Source organism: Salvelinus fontinalis, chromosome 21, assembly GCF_029448725.1.
Source record: "Salvelinus fontinalis isolate EN_2023a chromosome 21, ASM2944872v1, whole genome shotgun sequence".
Taxonomy (NCBI): Eukaryota; Metazoa; Chordata; class Actinopteri; order Salmoniformes; family Salmonidae; genus Salvelinus; species Salvelinus fontinalis.
This window is the reverse complement of record NC_074685.1, coordinates 30,263,262-30,278,316: the sequence shown is the minus strand read 5'-3', so window position 1 is coordinate 30,278,316 and position 15,055 is coordinate 30,263,262. Positions and strand designations below refer to the sequence as shown.

At 41.5% G+C, this 15,055-nt stretch overlaps 1 protein-coding gene across 2 annotated transcripts; it reads right to left on the bottom strand.

The window, feature by feature from the left end:
- Positions 1-435: 435 nt before the first annotated feature.
- Positions 436-15,050, bottom strand: LOC129818632 (proline dehydrogenase 1, mitochondrial-like). 2 transcript variants are annotated; one of them, XM_055874717.1, is made up of 14 exons: positions 14,603-15,050; positions 10,522-10,730; positions 7,560-7,594; positions 6,519-6,668; positions 6,240-6,304; positions 6,000-6,116; positions 5,664-5,743; positions 5,459-5,540; positions 5,139-5,231; positions 4,342-4,488; positions 3,683-3,858; positions 3,323-3,421; positions 2,995-3,083; positions 436-2,577 (listed from the first exon to the last, which is right to left on the bottom strand). In XM_055874717.1, the coding sequence occupies exons 1-14, from the start codon at positions 14,951-14,953 to the stop codon at positions 2,387-2,389; spliced, it is 1,884 nt and encodes a 627-aa protein (XP_055730692.1). In that variant the 5' UTR covers positions 14,954-15,050; the 3' UTR covers positions 436-2,386. The 2 variants fall into 2 exon arrangements, with proteins under 2 accessions (XP_055730692.1, XP_055730693.1); XM_055874718.1 differs by lacking the exon at positions 14,603-15,050 and adding an exon at positions 11,543-11,561.
- Positions 15,051-15,055: the final 5 nt, after the last annotated feature.

The following is a 15,055-nucleotide window of genomic DNA, read 5'->3' as shown; positions in this document are numbered from 1 at the left end:
AACGTTTTGGAATTAGAAAAAGGCTGTAAAGTAACAAAATGTGGAAAAAGGGAAGGGGTCTGAGTACTTTCCGAATGCACTGCATCTGACGTAGTATACCATTTTCAGGGACTACTATTAACTTGTGTGCGCTACTTTCAGAACTACTGGCTAAAAATGATACATTTACATAATTTTGCAGACACTCTTATCCAGAACTTACAGTTGTGAGTGGATACATTTATCATACTTGTCCTCCGTGGGAATCAAACCCACAACCCTGGCGATGCAAGCGCCATGCTCTACCAACTGAGCCACATAGGACCATGTGCATAGTGTAAGTACCGGAGAATCTCTAAACAGGCAACTCCATTTTGACAAAACAAACTGTTTCTGAACATGAAATGAAACACACAAAGACAATGGACACATTAAAGAGCCATAAATCCAGAAAAAATCTGTCAAATAGTTTAATCAATTTACAGTTAAACTAATACGACCACTCGATAAGTTATTTACATAAAAAAATACCACCGAATACAGCGCCTTGCAAAAGTATTCACCCCACTTGGCATTTTTTATATTTTGTTGCATTACAACCTGTGTTCTAAATTGATTTTTATTTGGATATCATGTAATGGACATTTACAAAATATATATATATATTTTTTTTACTTGTTAAAAAAAAACAACGGAAAAGTGGTCTGTGCATATGTATTCACCCCCTTTGCTATAAAGCCCCTAAATAAGATCTGGTGCAACCAATTACCTTCAGAAGTAACATTAGTTAAATAAAGTCCACCTGTGTGCAATCTAAGTGTCACATGATCTCAGTATATATACACCTGTTTTGAAAGGCTCCAGTCTGCAACACCACCAAGCAAGCGGCACCATGAACACCAAGGAGCTCTCCAAACAGGTCAGGGACAAAGTTGTGGAGTACAGATCAGGGTTGGGTTATAAATAGATATCCGAAACTTTGAACATCTCACGGAGCACCATTAAATCCATTATAAACCTGCCAAGAGGGCCATCCACCAAAACCAGGCAAGAGGGCATTAATCAGAGAGGCAACAAAGAGACCAAAGATAACACTGAAGGAGCTACAAAGCTCCACATCTGAGATTGGAGTATCTGTCCATAGGACCATTTTAAGCCGTACACTCCACAGAGCTGAGCTTTACAGAAGAGTGTCCAGAAAAATTGCTTGAATAAAAAAATACCTTTGGTGTTTGCCAAAAGGCATGTGGGAGACTCCCCAAACAAATAGAAGGTACTCTGGTTAGATGAGACTAAAATTGAGCGTTTTGGCCATCAAGGAAAACGCTATGTCTGGATCAAACCCAACACCTCTCATTGCCCCGAGAACACCATCCTCACAGTGAACCATGGTGGCGGCAGCATCATGCTGTGGGGGTGTTTTTCATCGGCAGGGACTGGGAAACTGGTCAGAATTGAAGGAATGATGGATGGCGCTAAATACAGGGAAATTCTTGAGGGAAATCTGTTTCAGTCTTCAAGAGATTTGAGACTGGGACAGAGGTTCACCTTCCAGCAGGACAATGACCCTAAGCATACTGATAAAGCAACACTTGAGTGGTTTAAAGGGAACATTTAAATGTCTTGGAATGGCCTAGTCAAAGCCCAGACCTCGATCCAATTGAGAATCTGTGGTATAACTTAAAGATTGCTGTACACCAGTGGAACCCATTCAACTTGAAGAAGCTGGAGCAGTTTTGCCTTGAAAAATGGGCAAAAATCCCAGTGGCTAGATGTGCCAAGCTTATAGACATACCCTATGAGACTTGCAGCTGTAATTGCTGCAAAGGGTGGCTCTACAAAGTATTGACTTTGAGGGGGTGAATAGTTATGCACACTCAAGTTCTGTTTTTTTTGTTTGTTTCACAAGAAAATAAATGTTGCATCTTCAAAGTGGTAGGCATGTTGTGTAAATCAAATGATACAACCCCCCCCCAAAAAAATCAATTTTAATTCCAGGTTATAAGGCAACAAAATAGGATGAATACTTTCGCAAGCCACTGAACCATGACAAAAGCAGTGGATATGCATCATCGTATATAATAAGGACACTTTCAACAGCAATAAATAGAGCAAAAGGTAGGTAGAGGGTCACTTGGCATTAGGATCATATCTCAGTACTAGACACACCTATCTACAGTACATTCTAAAGCCACAGGGGTAAACACTAACTTCCACTTACTGTAAGTCAAATTTTCACTTTAGTCTCCCATTGACATCAGTGCATGACTATGTGAAAATTCCATTTAAGTGGCAGTTAGGGTTCCTCCATTGTAACCAGGGCAGGTTCAGTTAAGACACTGGAATGTTTTAAAGGGGCAGAGTGCTGGTGCGCCAGACAGTCAGGCAGCTCAGTCAGTCAGCTCAGTCAGTACACAGGCCTGTAGAGGATCTGTCCGTTGAGCAGCCTGCGTTTGAGCTCCTTCCACAGCAGGCTGCGCTCCCTCTGGGATCCCTTCATGAAGCCCCTGTTCTCCAGGGCACGGCGAGACAGGTAGGGGATGACCTCGTTGACTGGGCCGTAGGGGACGTACTTGTACACTGGGAATCCAGCCTGGCCTATTCTCATAGACGGAGAGTGAAACATGTTACATGACTGGAGAAGCTACAACAACAGGCAATCTGTTTCACACGAGCACAAAAAACACGCGTTATTTTTGTCTAAACGTTTTAGTTTCTAAACTAATTTTGCAAAACAATAGAAAGCAATATTATATATATAACAACCAAATGTGTAAGGAGAACTATGGTATGGTATCAGGTGACTGAGTGAGATCCTGAAGTTGTTGTTAGTTTCACAGTCATCTATAGTTGAGTCTGTGGTATGGAGGCCTAAAGGAGGCTTGCCTTCAAGAGCTCTCTGACGATTTCTCTCAGAAGATTCCTAACCAAAATGCCAATCAATAAATCTTCATCTCCAATAAACCCATTGACTATGCAGCAACAATCTACAGTACCGTGTTGATATTATTGTACCTAGAGGGAAGCTTATCTGGTCACACATGCCGAGCAGCTGTCCAAAATAGACCTTTTTCTCAGTGGGGGACAGACCCATCTCGTTCATCCTGCCAAAACAACACAGATGGGTTGCAAATATTAAAAAACACAACACTACTCAATAATAAACATCACCTCACTGACGTAAGCATTTATATAATACATGTGCTTTCTATGAAGTTGTGTCACTATTGGTTTGGTGTTTTGTGTAACAAAATGTATGTACGAATTAACTAGCTGATGCACGTCCTACCCTAAACGAGTCTAACTGCCTCTTGATTGAATAAAGCCCAGAGGCTGGCCTTACTTTCCCAGGGTGAATTTGACAGTGTCCTCGTTGTGTGACGCCACCATGACATTAGCCTTTCTGTTGTTGTCGATCTCCTCCAACACAAACTCTAAACACCTTCAGAGGATCAGGGAAGAGACAATGAACTTCAGCTAATCCAGTGATCTGATATGACTTCATCACATAATGCATATCCCTATTCAAACAAGTACATACCAAGTTACTAAAGTCACACAGAACGCCACTGGGAGTAGGGTGAAGTTAAACTTAGGTCAGTTTGGCATTTTCCACACTAATGGTTAAGATTGGGGGTGGGAAGCTGATCCTAGATCTGTACTTAGGGGCAACTTCACACCGGAGCACATTAGGGGGCCTTACTTGTGGTACATTCTATTGGTGGCCTCGTAATCTGGGTTGATGGGGTCCTCATAACCGATTTCCTCCGCTCTGCTCCTCTCCTGGTACATGTAGGCTCCGCGAACCAGCTTGGCCCCAAAGTACCAGCCCTCACGCCGCGACAGCTCCACGTCCACAGACACATTGTCATACGCTTCCTGTATAAGTCATAATAGGTCACACAATTATATACCGCTGTGGTTAACAACACTAATCTTGCCATTCAAATCACCTGAGTGTCCATTACATCTCTTATAAAGGGTAAATGAGTAACACAGTCATGTTATTGTCATTTAATATGTTCATATCAGGTTTATGTGTACACATCTTATACAACTACAAAGATGCAGCATAAACATGGATATAGCAGGTTTAAAAGGTTTATATAGTAGGTTGGTCTTTTATAGGTTAAATACGGAAGGCTTTAATGGGTTAACTATGAAAGGGGTTATGAAATCTGTTTTCCTCTATTCCTAGGGGCATGACAAGTCCATACACAGACAGATGGCCTCCCTACGCTACATAATCTATGAGATTGTACATGTAGTCCCAACAGTCCCGAGCTTGACAAAAATGCAAGGAACATTTTTCCATGAAGATGAACAACAACCAGAGATGGGGGGGGGGTGTCGAGGACTCACCTTGAGGTAGCACTGGTAGGTGTTGAAGATGATGGGCTTCTCTCTGTTGAAGAGTCTCTGCATCTCCAGGGTCAGTCTGCTGATGGCCGGCTGGAAGTATGTCTGCTCAGCGTCCACCATCAGCCTCACCCCGTTGTCCACCGCATGCTGGGATATGAGAAGCAACAGCAGCCTTGTCTTAACCTCCGCTGATAGTCAGCTTTAACCCTAGGTATCTCCTGGGATACAAATGGTGCTTTACTTCAACACAAAAGTGAGGTCATTTGTCTGGATCACTTGAAACATTTCAGTGGTCATGCTATGCCTTCTTTTCTGTTGCTGAGCATTTGGAGGCACTTGGCCACTGCAATCTACTGTTGCCTTTAGTACAGCCATGATAACGTAATATCTAGGGACCAAGCTATTACTTGTATCTATAGAGACTCACTTCAGAGCAAACAGACTCTGGATACAACACGTCATAGAAGTAGACTCTTGCTCCTATTGGAGGAGGGCAATTATAATTCAAACAGAGTGGGCTGAAACCTTACCCAACAATGACGACATTGCTGAAGTTGCGTTACTCTTTTTTGAAGTTAGTAAATCTGACAAACAAAACTATTGCCAAAAGGTTTATTTCCAATAAACTAACGTACGGCCTGCTCACTGAGGTTTCTCGTAACATGTGAGATGTACTGCATCCCATGACCCAATTCATATGTGAACAGCTGGGTCAATATACTGTCGTTAACCAACTGTTGAATTGTAAAACCGTGTTTGGCAACAGTGCCCTATATTGAACTTTAGAATCGCCTTACCTTGGCCAGAACATCCACTCTCTGCAGCATCCTCTTCATCTGTTTCTCCTCTTCAACAGTGAACTTCCTCAACAGAGGCTCCAGCTGACCATTCTAGAAGACCAGCGGAAACGCACATTTCATTAAGAGTAAACTTTGACTTGAACTACAAAATGCATTCATGTATGCATGCATATAATGTATGTACAATCTGCATGGATGAATGGACTTGTGCTTGTACTTCGAGTCTCTGTGTACAAACAAATTCAGGTGGATAGCATGGCCGCATGTTAAATATTGTAAGGATATGTATGTAAATGTGTAATATGTGGCTAGCTCACCTCAACGTTGGGAATGACGAGCAGGTTTGAGATCTTTGTTCTGTCGTTGATCAAGCTATTCCAGTCCAGGAGGTCTATTGTTCTGGGGAACATGATGAAAATGGCAGATTCAAAGTCAAATCCAGTCCTGTACACACATCCTTTCCATTGTATAGTAGATAGACTTTGTGCTCATGATGCATTCCAGGTGAGTTTAACCTCTTACCCTGATGAGCCCAGTTTCTCTCCAGTAAACCAGTTCTCAATCTCGTCTTTATTTCCAACACCCAGCTTAGTCAAACTCTCCTACGGGAAACAACATTTTTGAATAATTTCAATAACTAGCCTATTACTGATGAAACATTAAGGATAGAAGGAATCACTAGCATTTTTTTCCCCCACGGGTGTTTTTGTCTCAAAGAAACCATACGGGCTGTCACAGAAATCAAGTCTGTTAGCGCTAGGGAGTCTTTTCAGTAGCTGGGAATCTGCTTTTTAAGCTGGGAAACTGCTTGAACTCAGTCACATCTCCACTTTGAGTGTTGCTCCAGGCGATACGCACCTTCAGCTGTTCCAGTTCCAGTTTCTGCTCCAGTGCATCCATGCCAGACTTTCCCTGCTGTGCTGCTAGGAGGTTGAAGAACCTCCTCCATTTCACCAGCACCTCTGAGAACTGGAGCTGGAGAGGGGAGAAGCAGAAAGGTCATCATTTTTTACAAATAAATCTGGACTCTGTCACGATCACTGCCAATGTTAAATCAAGGGCTAAAAAGGGGTGTCTAACAGGCAGTGTCTTACACACCAGAAACTGTGGGCGGCCCAAGGCAGTCATCTTAACGGCAGAAAATCCATCTACAGATGCCCCCCCTGAGAGGAATAATGAAGATAAAACATAATATTTAGTGCAGCAACAACATCATTGATAACAGATCATAAGAATCATATTACACATGATAGAAGAACATCTGCAAAGAGTCTGCAATGAGTTTGACCTTTCAAGGATTGTTAGTTTGACCTTTCAAAGACGTTTAGAAAAATGGCCTGAATTGATGCATTCACTGCATTTGTATTGTGTGCTCGCCTGACGCTTTGATGCAGTTCAGGAAGGTCTCCATCTGGGCGTCACACTTGGCCTCGTCAGCATAGAAGTAGGTCCTGGCACTGACCACGCCCCCACGACGGTCCCCAAACTGACGGTGGGCCTTGTACTTCTTCTCACGGTGGTCAACGCCTACAGTCAGAAGACAACATGAGACGTCTATCTAGGCGACCAGACTTTCCTCTAGACTAGAGTAGCCACACCGACCACTGGGAGGAAAGGACAGGAGTAGCCTAGTGTCAATAGGAATGACCCTCACCACCGTCGTCTAAATCATCTACAGCGGGTCTAATTTGGCACAGATACCTGAACATCTTTTTCTTTAGAACGTGTGGCAACAGTGACATCAGTGTTAGCATATATCAGCATAAACACATGCATGAGCAGGACTGTGCTTCTTTAATATAAAGACTGACTCATATGCATACCATCCCATTTTTGGAAATGTGGACAATTCGTCAAAAGAAGTCAAAGAAAATAGATGTTTAGATATCTAGTGCCACTCAGAAAAAAATACATGGGGGGAGAGTTACATACATTTAAGTTCAGGGCCCCAAAACATGCAACACATGACATGAACCAGGGTTTCAGCTTCACTCTAACTTAACATGCATATCTGCCCTCTTTAACCCCTCTCCTAGCCTCAAGAGTAAATCCAGATGAAACCACTTGCCTCAACCATGCAAACTCTCATGTCACCTGCTATTAGAGTCCTATATCAACCCATAAATGACCGCTGGCATAGACCCAGGAGGTTAGCATTCAGAACACACAGCTGAAGTAACAGACATTTGGCAATATGACCCCCGCTGCTTTCACACCCCCCACATCCACCAACCAGATTGCTTGATGCACCAGAAATAAATACAATTCTGTCAAGTAGTAACATTTACTGTAGTCATGTTCCTGCATTACAAAGTGTTCTCCAGCTGGCACTGCAACAAATTAAGTACACATTAAAAACAAGTCAATCCTAAAGTACTGTAAATGAAAACTTTTGACATTCCACCAGCAAATACACACCTGGACTTTCTTTCTCAGCTTCAGACACACAGGAGCTGAAACCGATGAAACATCAAATTAACATGAAATAACACTATTACGTCTAATATCAATGCCGGTCTGCCACCGCTACTATAACAGCAAATAATAATTGTAAAAGTGTTCAGGTGTTTAGTACCATATAAGATGTTGGACATCATGTTGAAGTACGTAGATAGGGTGTAAGATGAGGTCTTAAAATGGAGTTAGAATTTCATAACTCAAGGTCATGCGTTAAAGATTATCAAGTCTTGTGACAGGCTCCCCATGCAGGAGCTGTTAATATCAGTTTGAGCACAGCGTTTTACAACCTATCCAGTGTGTGTGCCAATATGTTGACTGTGCTATAAACAGGACGCATGGCAGCACAGGGGGCCTAACGTTAGGTAGAAGTACAAATGTCCTGCTATTTGATCTCTTGTGCTGTTGTGGACTTCTGATAACAGAGTGCTGACTGTGAGTCACAAGGGGGGCTGTTTCAAAACCTCAGTGCATCACACATGGCCTAAATTAATCCAGTCTAGATCCACCACTCTAAAACCCAAGTTTGAATAAAATGAAGGATATTGATCTCTCATCAGCACATTACTGAATTGATCTCTTTGAGCTATTTGTTGTCTCAGTGGCTACATCGCTCAATGTTATTAGGGCTGAGAATTGCCAGGGACCTCGCGATACAATATTTAGGCGCCGATACAATATGTATTGCGATTCTATATGTATTGCCATTCGATACTTTGATTTGCTGTCCCAAGCATATTGCTCACTATATGTCTGCTGCAGAGGAACAAGAGAGAGCATAAGAAAACAGGTTTTGATCAGTAAGGGAAATAAAAGTGCTGAAAAAACATGTTGGCTCACTATTTAAAAAGAGGGAGAACAAGCTATAGGATAAAAAACTATCAGCGTTTTGGCGCAAGTAGATCCGACAAGCTCTACCTACACTGTAGGTGTATGTGTTACTGTAGGTCCTACAGTAACACATGTTATTTGTAATATTTATTTTTCCACAATCGATACTTGGAGTCAAATATCTATACTGAGTATACCAAACTTTAGGAACACCTTCCTAATATTGAGTTACACACCCTTTGGTCCCAGAACAGCCTCAATTTGTCAGGGCACCTACCACCAAACCCTGTTCAAAGGCACTTAAATCTTTTCTCTTGCCCATTCTCCCTCTGAAAGGCACATATACACAATCCATGTCTCAATTGTCTCAAGGCTTAAAACTCCTTCTTTAACCTGTCTCCTCCACTTCATCTACACTGATTGAAGTGGATTTAACAAGTGACATCAATAAAGGATCATAGCTTTCACCTGGATTCACCTGGTTAGTCTATATCATGGAAAAATGTTTTGTATACTCAGTGTAAATAATATTGTCCCCCAAAAATATTGCGATATGTAGCTATCTATTTTTTGCACCATCACTAAATGTTATCTGGGGATAAATAATTGCACAGGCTGAACTCTACAATCTCAATGGAAATTTGAACATCCTTTAGTTGAGTCTGGAGGTTTGGAAGCCATAGACTTCTGAAACTCAAAGCATGCCCTTTGCCAACGTTAATTAAACAAAAAAAAAGGTTGACCGGAACTCTGGTGCACTCCCACAATGATGAATTCACAAAAGGTTGATCCTGTACGGACGGACATTCATCACGTTAAGGGGGTGTTAAAGCCTTACTTGTCTGAACAATTCCAGCGAATATGAGTCATCCTTCACCCTGGTACATCCAATTATTAACACGAGAGGAGAGGATGTTTCGCGTCATTCCATCCGTGTAGCTTGGCTCTAAAGGTGCTATGCAGCAACTCTTCCCTAATCATTATTTTACATCAGAACAACCCAGGGGAAATGGAGAGGGAGGCAGCTGGCTGATGGGTAACCCAAAATACTGAGCCACCTAGTACACAGCCTTCTCTAGGCTGTTCCATAACTTGCAATGATTTGTAGACCCCAATACTGTCATATATGGACATTTCCTTATGGTTGAGTTGATGGAGACAGCAGGATTTTATTCACATGTTTACTGCAACATCTTTTTAATAACGAAATGCACGCTTTGTATGCATAAACGGTATGCATCAATGTAACACAAAATATACCATTTGTTAACATTTTACGTATTTCTGTTGGACTCAAGCCCCGTCCTCAAATGTACACTTTAATTGGAACCATTCAGTGGCCCCGCTTCAGTATTCCGATTGTTAGTTCAGCTTGAATGTGTTCATAGCCCGTCTGTAAGAAAATCCCTGACCAAACATGAGAGGGCTGCTTTCCAAAACACATTACATAACACTCCCTGGGCTTCCTTTGAAAGGCTGCGTCAAGTTACCCAACACGGCTGGCTTGTCTCAATCCACCTCATGTGACGGCATTCTCAAAGGGACTGGAATAAATGTGCTCCTTCAACTCAACAAATCTGGCGAGAGGGGTATGTCTGAACTGACCAACTGTGTCTGAGTATTGCTGGGCAACGTCAGATACTGAAAGTGACGCAAGAAAAATGTTTTATGGTGGGAAGTTGTAAACACCGGTTTTAATGAATATGAAACATGAGTAGGGCTGTGGGTTTGAAAGGGAGAAAGACAGACATAGCAGGGAGAACCTACAGTAAAATCAGAGAAAAGTACAACATATGGAACTGCATGCCGTAACCTTGCCAAGTAGTATAGGATCAGACAGGGTGATTTTGACAGTGGCATTTTGCCGTCGGTCAATTGAATAACATGTTTACATAGTTGCCACTGAAGTAGCAATATAGGCATCTCACTCCATAGCACATAGCTATAAATAAATCAATGATTCCTAATCAATAACTTATGAAACTAGAAAATGTTGACGCTTGTGTTTGAAGTGTGGAGCCCTATATCCTTTATTAGAGTTATAGAGGCCGGGTTTGTGAGATACAGACTAGGGATAACAGAGACTACTTACTCCATCTCCTTCTTCTCTGCCTCCTCTTGCGTCAGGTCCTCCTCCACACTGTAATCGAGGACTGACCCCACGCCAAAGGCCTGGTTCTTATGGATCAGAGGCTTGATGGAGTTGTGGTCCTCCCCAGCCACAAACTGCCCGTAGAACGTCATCTTCATCAGCGTCTCAAACAGCCGCTTGCCAAACACCTTCTTGGTGAGGTCCATCAACTGAGACAGAGGAAACAATCAACTGAGTTAGACCCACAACTCCCCAGCTCGAGTAGTGTTCCTTAAAAATTGTAGGGCTGTGACGATACCAGTATCGCAATATTTTTTCCATGTAGAAAATTAAAACACAAAGCAGATCAAAGTCTTTGGTCCTTTAAAAACCTGCTGTATGTTAAAATATTGTGAGCTAGAGCTTGGAAAATACATAAATGTAACTCTGGATGACAAGTTTTTCACAATTACTAACATTTAATCCTAGTAAAAATACCCTGTCTTAGGTCAGTTAGGATCACCACTTTATTTTAACAATGTGAAATGTCAGAATAATAATAATAGAGAGAATGATTTATTTCAGCATTTTTTCTTTCGTCACATGTCAATTAGACTATCAGAAGCTTCTAAAGCCATGACATCATTTTCTGGAATTTTCCAAGCCGTTTAAAGGCGCAGTCAACTTAGTGTATGTAAACTTCCGACCCACTGGAATTGTGATACAGTGAATTATAAGTGAAATAATCTGCCTGTAAACAATTGTTGGAAAAATGACTTGTGTCATGCACAAAGTAGATGTCCTAACCGACTTGCCAAAACTATAGTTTGTTAACAAAAAATTTGTGGAGTGGTTGAAAAACAAGTTTTAATGACTCCAACCTATGTGTATGTAAACTTCTGACTTCAACTGTAATTGTTTTTTTCCAACATTAGGGCTGTTTCCCAGAAGTTAAATCTGCTTCGCGATTTGTTTCCTTGCCACGATACTTACAAGTATCACGATACTGGTATCGTCCCGGCCTATTTTTATTTTATTTTACCGTTATTTTACCAGGTAAGTTGACTGAGAACACGTTCTCATTTGCAGCAACGACCTGGGGAATAGTTACAGGGGAGAGGAGGGGGATGAATGAGCCAATTGTAAACTGGGGATTATTATTAATTTTATCCACCCAGGACCTGATCTGAGAAAAGCACTTAGGTTCATGTGCAATGCACATTTAACTTTCACTTAGGGCGGCAGGTAGCCTAGTGGTTAGAGCGTTGGGCCAGTAACCGAAAGATTGCTAGATCGAATCCCTGAGCTGACAAGGTAAGAATCTGTCATTCTGAACAAGGCAGTTAACCCACTGTTCCTAGGGTGTCATTGTAAATAAGAATTTGTTCTTAACTGACTTGCCTAGTTAAATAAAGGTAAAATAAAAAATATAAGATTCAATGCAAATGGTATGATAATAAGCCAAAGCTACTTGTACACCTGGAAATGCTTGGTCCCAGAAACGCGTCATTTAGTGCTTTTAACCCCTTTGAACATTGTGCCTCTTGAGCTACAGACTTGGGTGCTGAGCTAGAGTGGTGTTTGAGACAATGGCGAATCCTGAAGACGGTTCTCCTCACAAAACAAACCAAACGGTTTGAGCTGAAAACTATTATGACATCACAAGCCACACAATAATTGTTATAAGACAAGGGGTTCTTCTACATAGAAGACCATAGGAAATCCCAGGACATAGTGTCTATAATAAGCTCACATAGTTGCTGTCAAACTCCACACAGTTGTCACTGACTAGTTGGATCTTCATTTCCCACTGACCAAACCATTTCTGTACTGACAGCATTCTTATTCATGTTTTTTTTATTTTTTTAAATCAGGTTTTTGATTGGTGGACCTTATTTAGATATTGACATTTGTCAACTCGTGAATGTTTATTTGTGTTATACTTGTAGCCCTGGTTGTCCTTTAAAGAAAATGGTAAATGACTTCAGTGTGAGGCTAAATATGAGTAGTCTCCAGGGCCGCAACTTTAACTGGGGACGCCCCCCCCCCCTATTCTGAAATATAATTTTAGTCCCCCCAGTTTTATCATTGGAATGTGATACAAAACGAGGTGTCAGTGTGCTTTAGGACCATTCTGACGCCTCAGAGTGGTCGGGTAGGCTGTTTGGGGTCTTTAAAAAATATATATTTTTTAAAAGTGTCCTCCCCACTTCTAAAACCAAAGTTGCGCCCCTGAGTCTTGCGAACACCAGCCTCTCTGAGAAGCCCCTGACTGCAGTGTGAAATTCGGGTCCGGGCTCAATGTGGGCGGAGTCAAACGCGTTTAACCCGAACCCTTCCCGTCTCCTTCAAGGTCACCCAAGTTGAGGTTCACGTCAGAGGTGTCAACGTCAACGAAAGCGAATCTTAAATCGAACCTAACCTACATGGATAAAAATATAAACCATGGAAGTAAGTGAGACTGTCATTATGCACTTTGTAATATTCATGTTATACCAGTGCAGTGGTATATTCTTATATAACCAACTACCGCACCGATGTTAGCATAGCATTAATTAGTATCCATTTGCACATGAGCTATCTAATTAGCAATAGCACCCTTTGGCACATGACCTAGCTAATTGCTTACGAGGGAATCTTATTTGGACAAATTTGCCTACTTGAGCAGTAAGCCTAGGTTTACATGTACAGTTATGTAATCGAATTTGATCTTCTGTGTTTCTTCAATGTATGCCTTGTTGTGTTTGTTGCCGACGGCCATTGCCTAAGTTACACATAGCGAGTCTACACAGCCTACACATAGTATATACAATACTGTAAAGAAATGCCTATTGCTTATTTTATGCCTTTCTAATTATCATTCCTTTTATGTCTATGCTTATTTTCTTTGATGTATAGAGGCACATTAGTGTGTTATTGGAGGGCCAGAGTCCCAAAAAAAAAAAAATGCAGCAGCAGTCAACTTCATCACTGCCCCTTCTGCACATATACGGCTGAACAATATAAGGTTAACAACCACATCAAAGGTCCTGCTTCAGTGAGGCACAGAGGTACTATTTCTTTCTTTATTGAATATATTTGACTTTCACGTTTTTTGATTTGCCCTATTTTTTCAGTTACATCAGTGTATTTAATTTAATAGTATAACTTGTTACTTTACTGTTATTCCTCTCTTTCAGAGTTCACAATCATAAAGTGTGGCTTCAGTTGTAGAAATACGACACACTTTCATTGTTGCTATTGCACGGCAACAATAATCAACAGACCACAGTTTCTGAAGCACCTGACATACCATCAGCACCCAGAGGCCCTTCAACAGGGGGACTGTGCTATGTGGTTTAGTAAAGATGACGTAGAAGTCACCCGAGTCTCTGATCTCTTCACTGGAGCTGGTATAACTTCATGTACAGAGCACATTCAGCTTGTCAGTATGTCTATATGGTCTCCATTCTCATGAGGAAAATAAAAGGCACTATAAATCAGGATAGGTAGTAACTATATGCTCAATGAAATAATATAATTACAAAGTTAGCATTTATCAACACAATTTTACCAGTACATGACATACATAACAAGTCTGTTGTTCAATGCAACAATATCAGTAGCTTGTCTCAAATATAGCATGAACCAAAATGTGTTACATGTGCTGGTACCACTTTATATAATATTTCTTACGATGCCTTGCACAAACATGTGTGTTTGTATTCAGTGTCTGTCAAACCTCAAATGGGCAAAACAAAACACCGGTGGGTGGGGTCAAACGTGGGCCTCCGCCCACATTGAGCCCCACGCAGAACTGCACACTGCAGTCAGGTGTACTTGGCCTCGCTACATCCTTGTATTGCTCGCTATGTAGTCACGTGGGTCGCGCGTAAGGCAGGCTAAAATATGAGGTCAGCGCAAGCAAGTGAATAAAAGTAGTGAATTTGAGCTTTTTTACTGTGAGAATCCCTGGACCCTTGTTAACATGCCGTTTCGTGTTTATGAATAATGGCTATTTGACAGTCAGAAATGTTATCACTTATCATAGTTCTACTAAACACACCCAATTACTACTAACCACAATGTAGCAAAAACAATCTCATCAAAAGAATGTCCCTACCTCCTTGTTCTTGTCAACGAGGAAGTCGAATGTGCAAAGCTTGAAGACCAACAGACTTCTAAGCAGCTCAATGTTATCTTTACTTTTATACGCTTCATGTGTATTATCAAAGTCGATTGCGATCTTCCGTGTTTGAGCAGCGGTGTTATTTTTGGTTTGGCTGATGAGGTCTGCTTTAACAGGTTTCACCACGGTGCACTCAACAAGTTGCTGCTCTTCTTTCCCTCCTTCAACCTCCTTACGTTGCTTGGATGCGATCGTGGACCGAAATCTCCCCTGAGACAAGCATATTCTCTTGATGTTGTCAGAATTTGCCCTGACTAGACCTGGTATTACTTTAGTGTACGACATTAGTTAGCTGTATTTAAAGTCGTAAAAAAATTAAAATCTTGCGTTAGAGGGCGCGTGGTTATAGCAGTTCTAGTTCGTGGTTCGACTGACAGTTGGCGCGCA

What these genes read in the sequence shown, in the direction of transcription:
- LOC129818632 (XM_055874717.1), bottom strand. Translation starts at nt 14,953, where the DNA reads ATGTCGTACACTAAAGTAATACCAGGTCTAGTCAGGGCAAATTCTGAC. An exon ending in TCGTCATTCCCAACGTTGAG is followed by an intron (nt 5,232 to 5,458) that starts GTGAGCTAGCCA and finishes CTGGTCTTCTAG; the next exon opens with AATGGTCAGCTGGAGCCTCT. An exon ending in CCTACCAGTGCTACCTCAAG is followed by an intron (nt 3,859 to 4,341) that starts GTGAGTCCTCGA and finishes TGACTTATACAG; the next exon opens with GAAGCGTATGACAATGTGTC.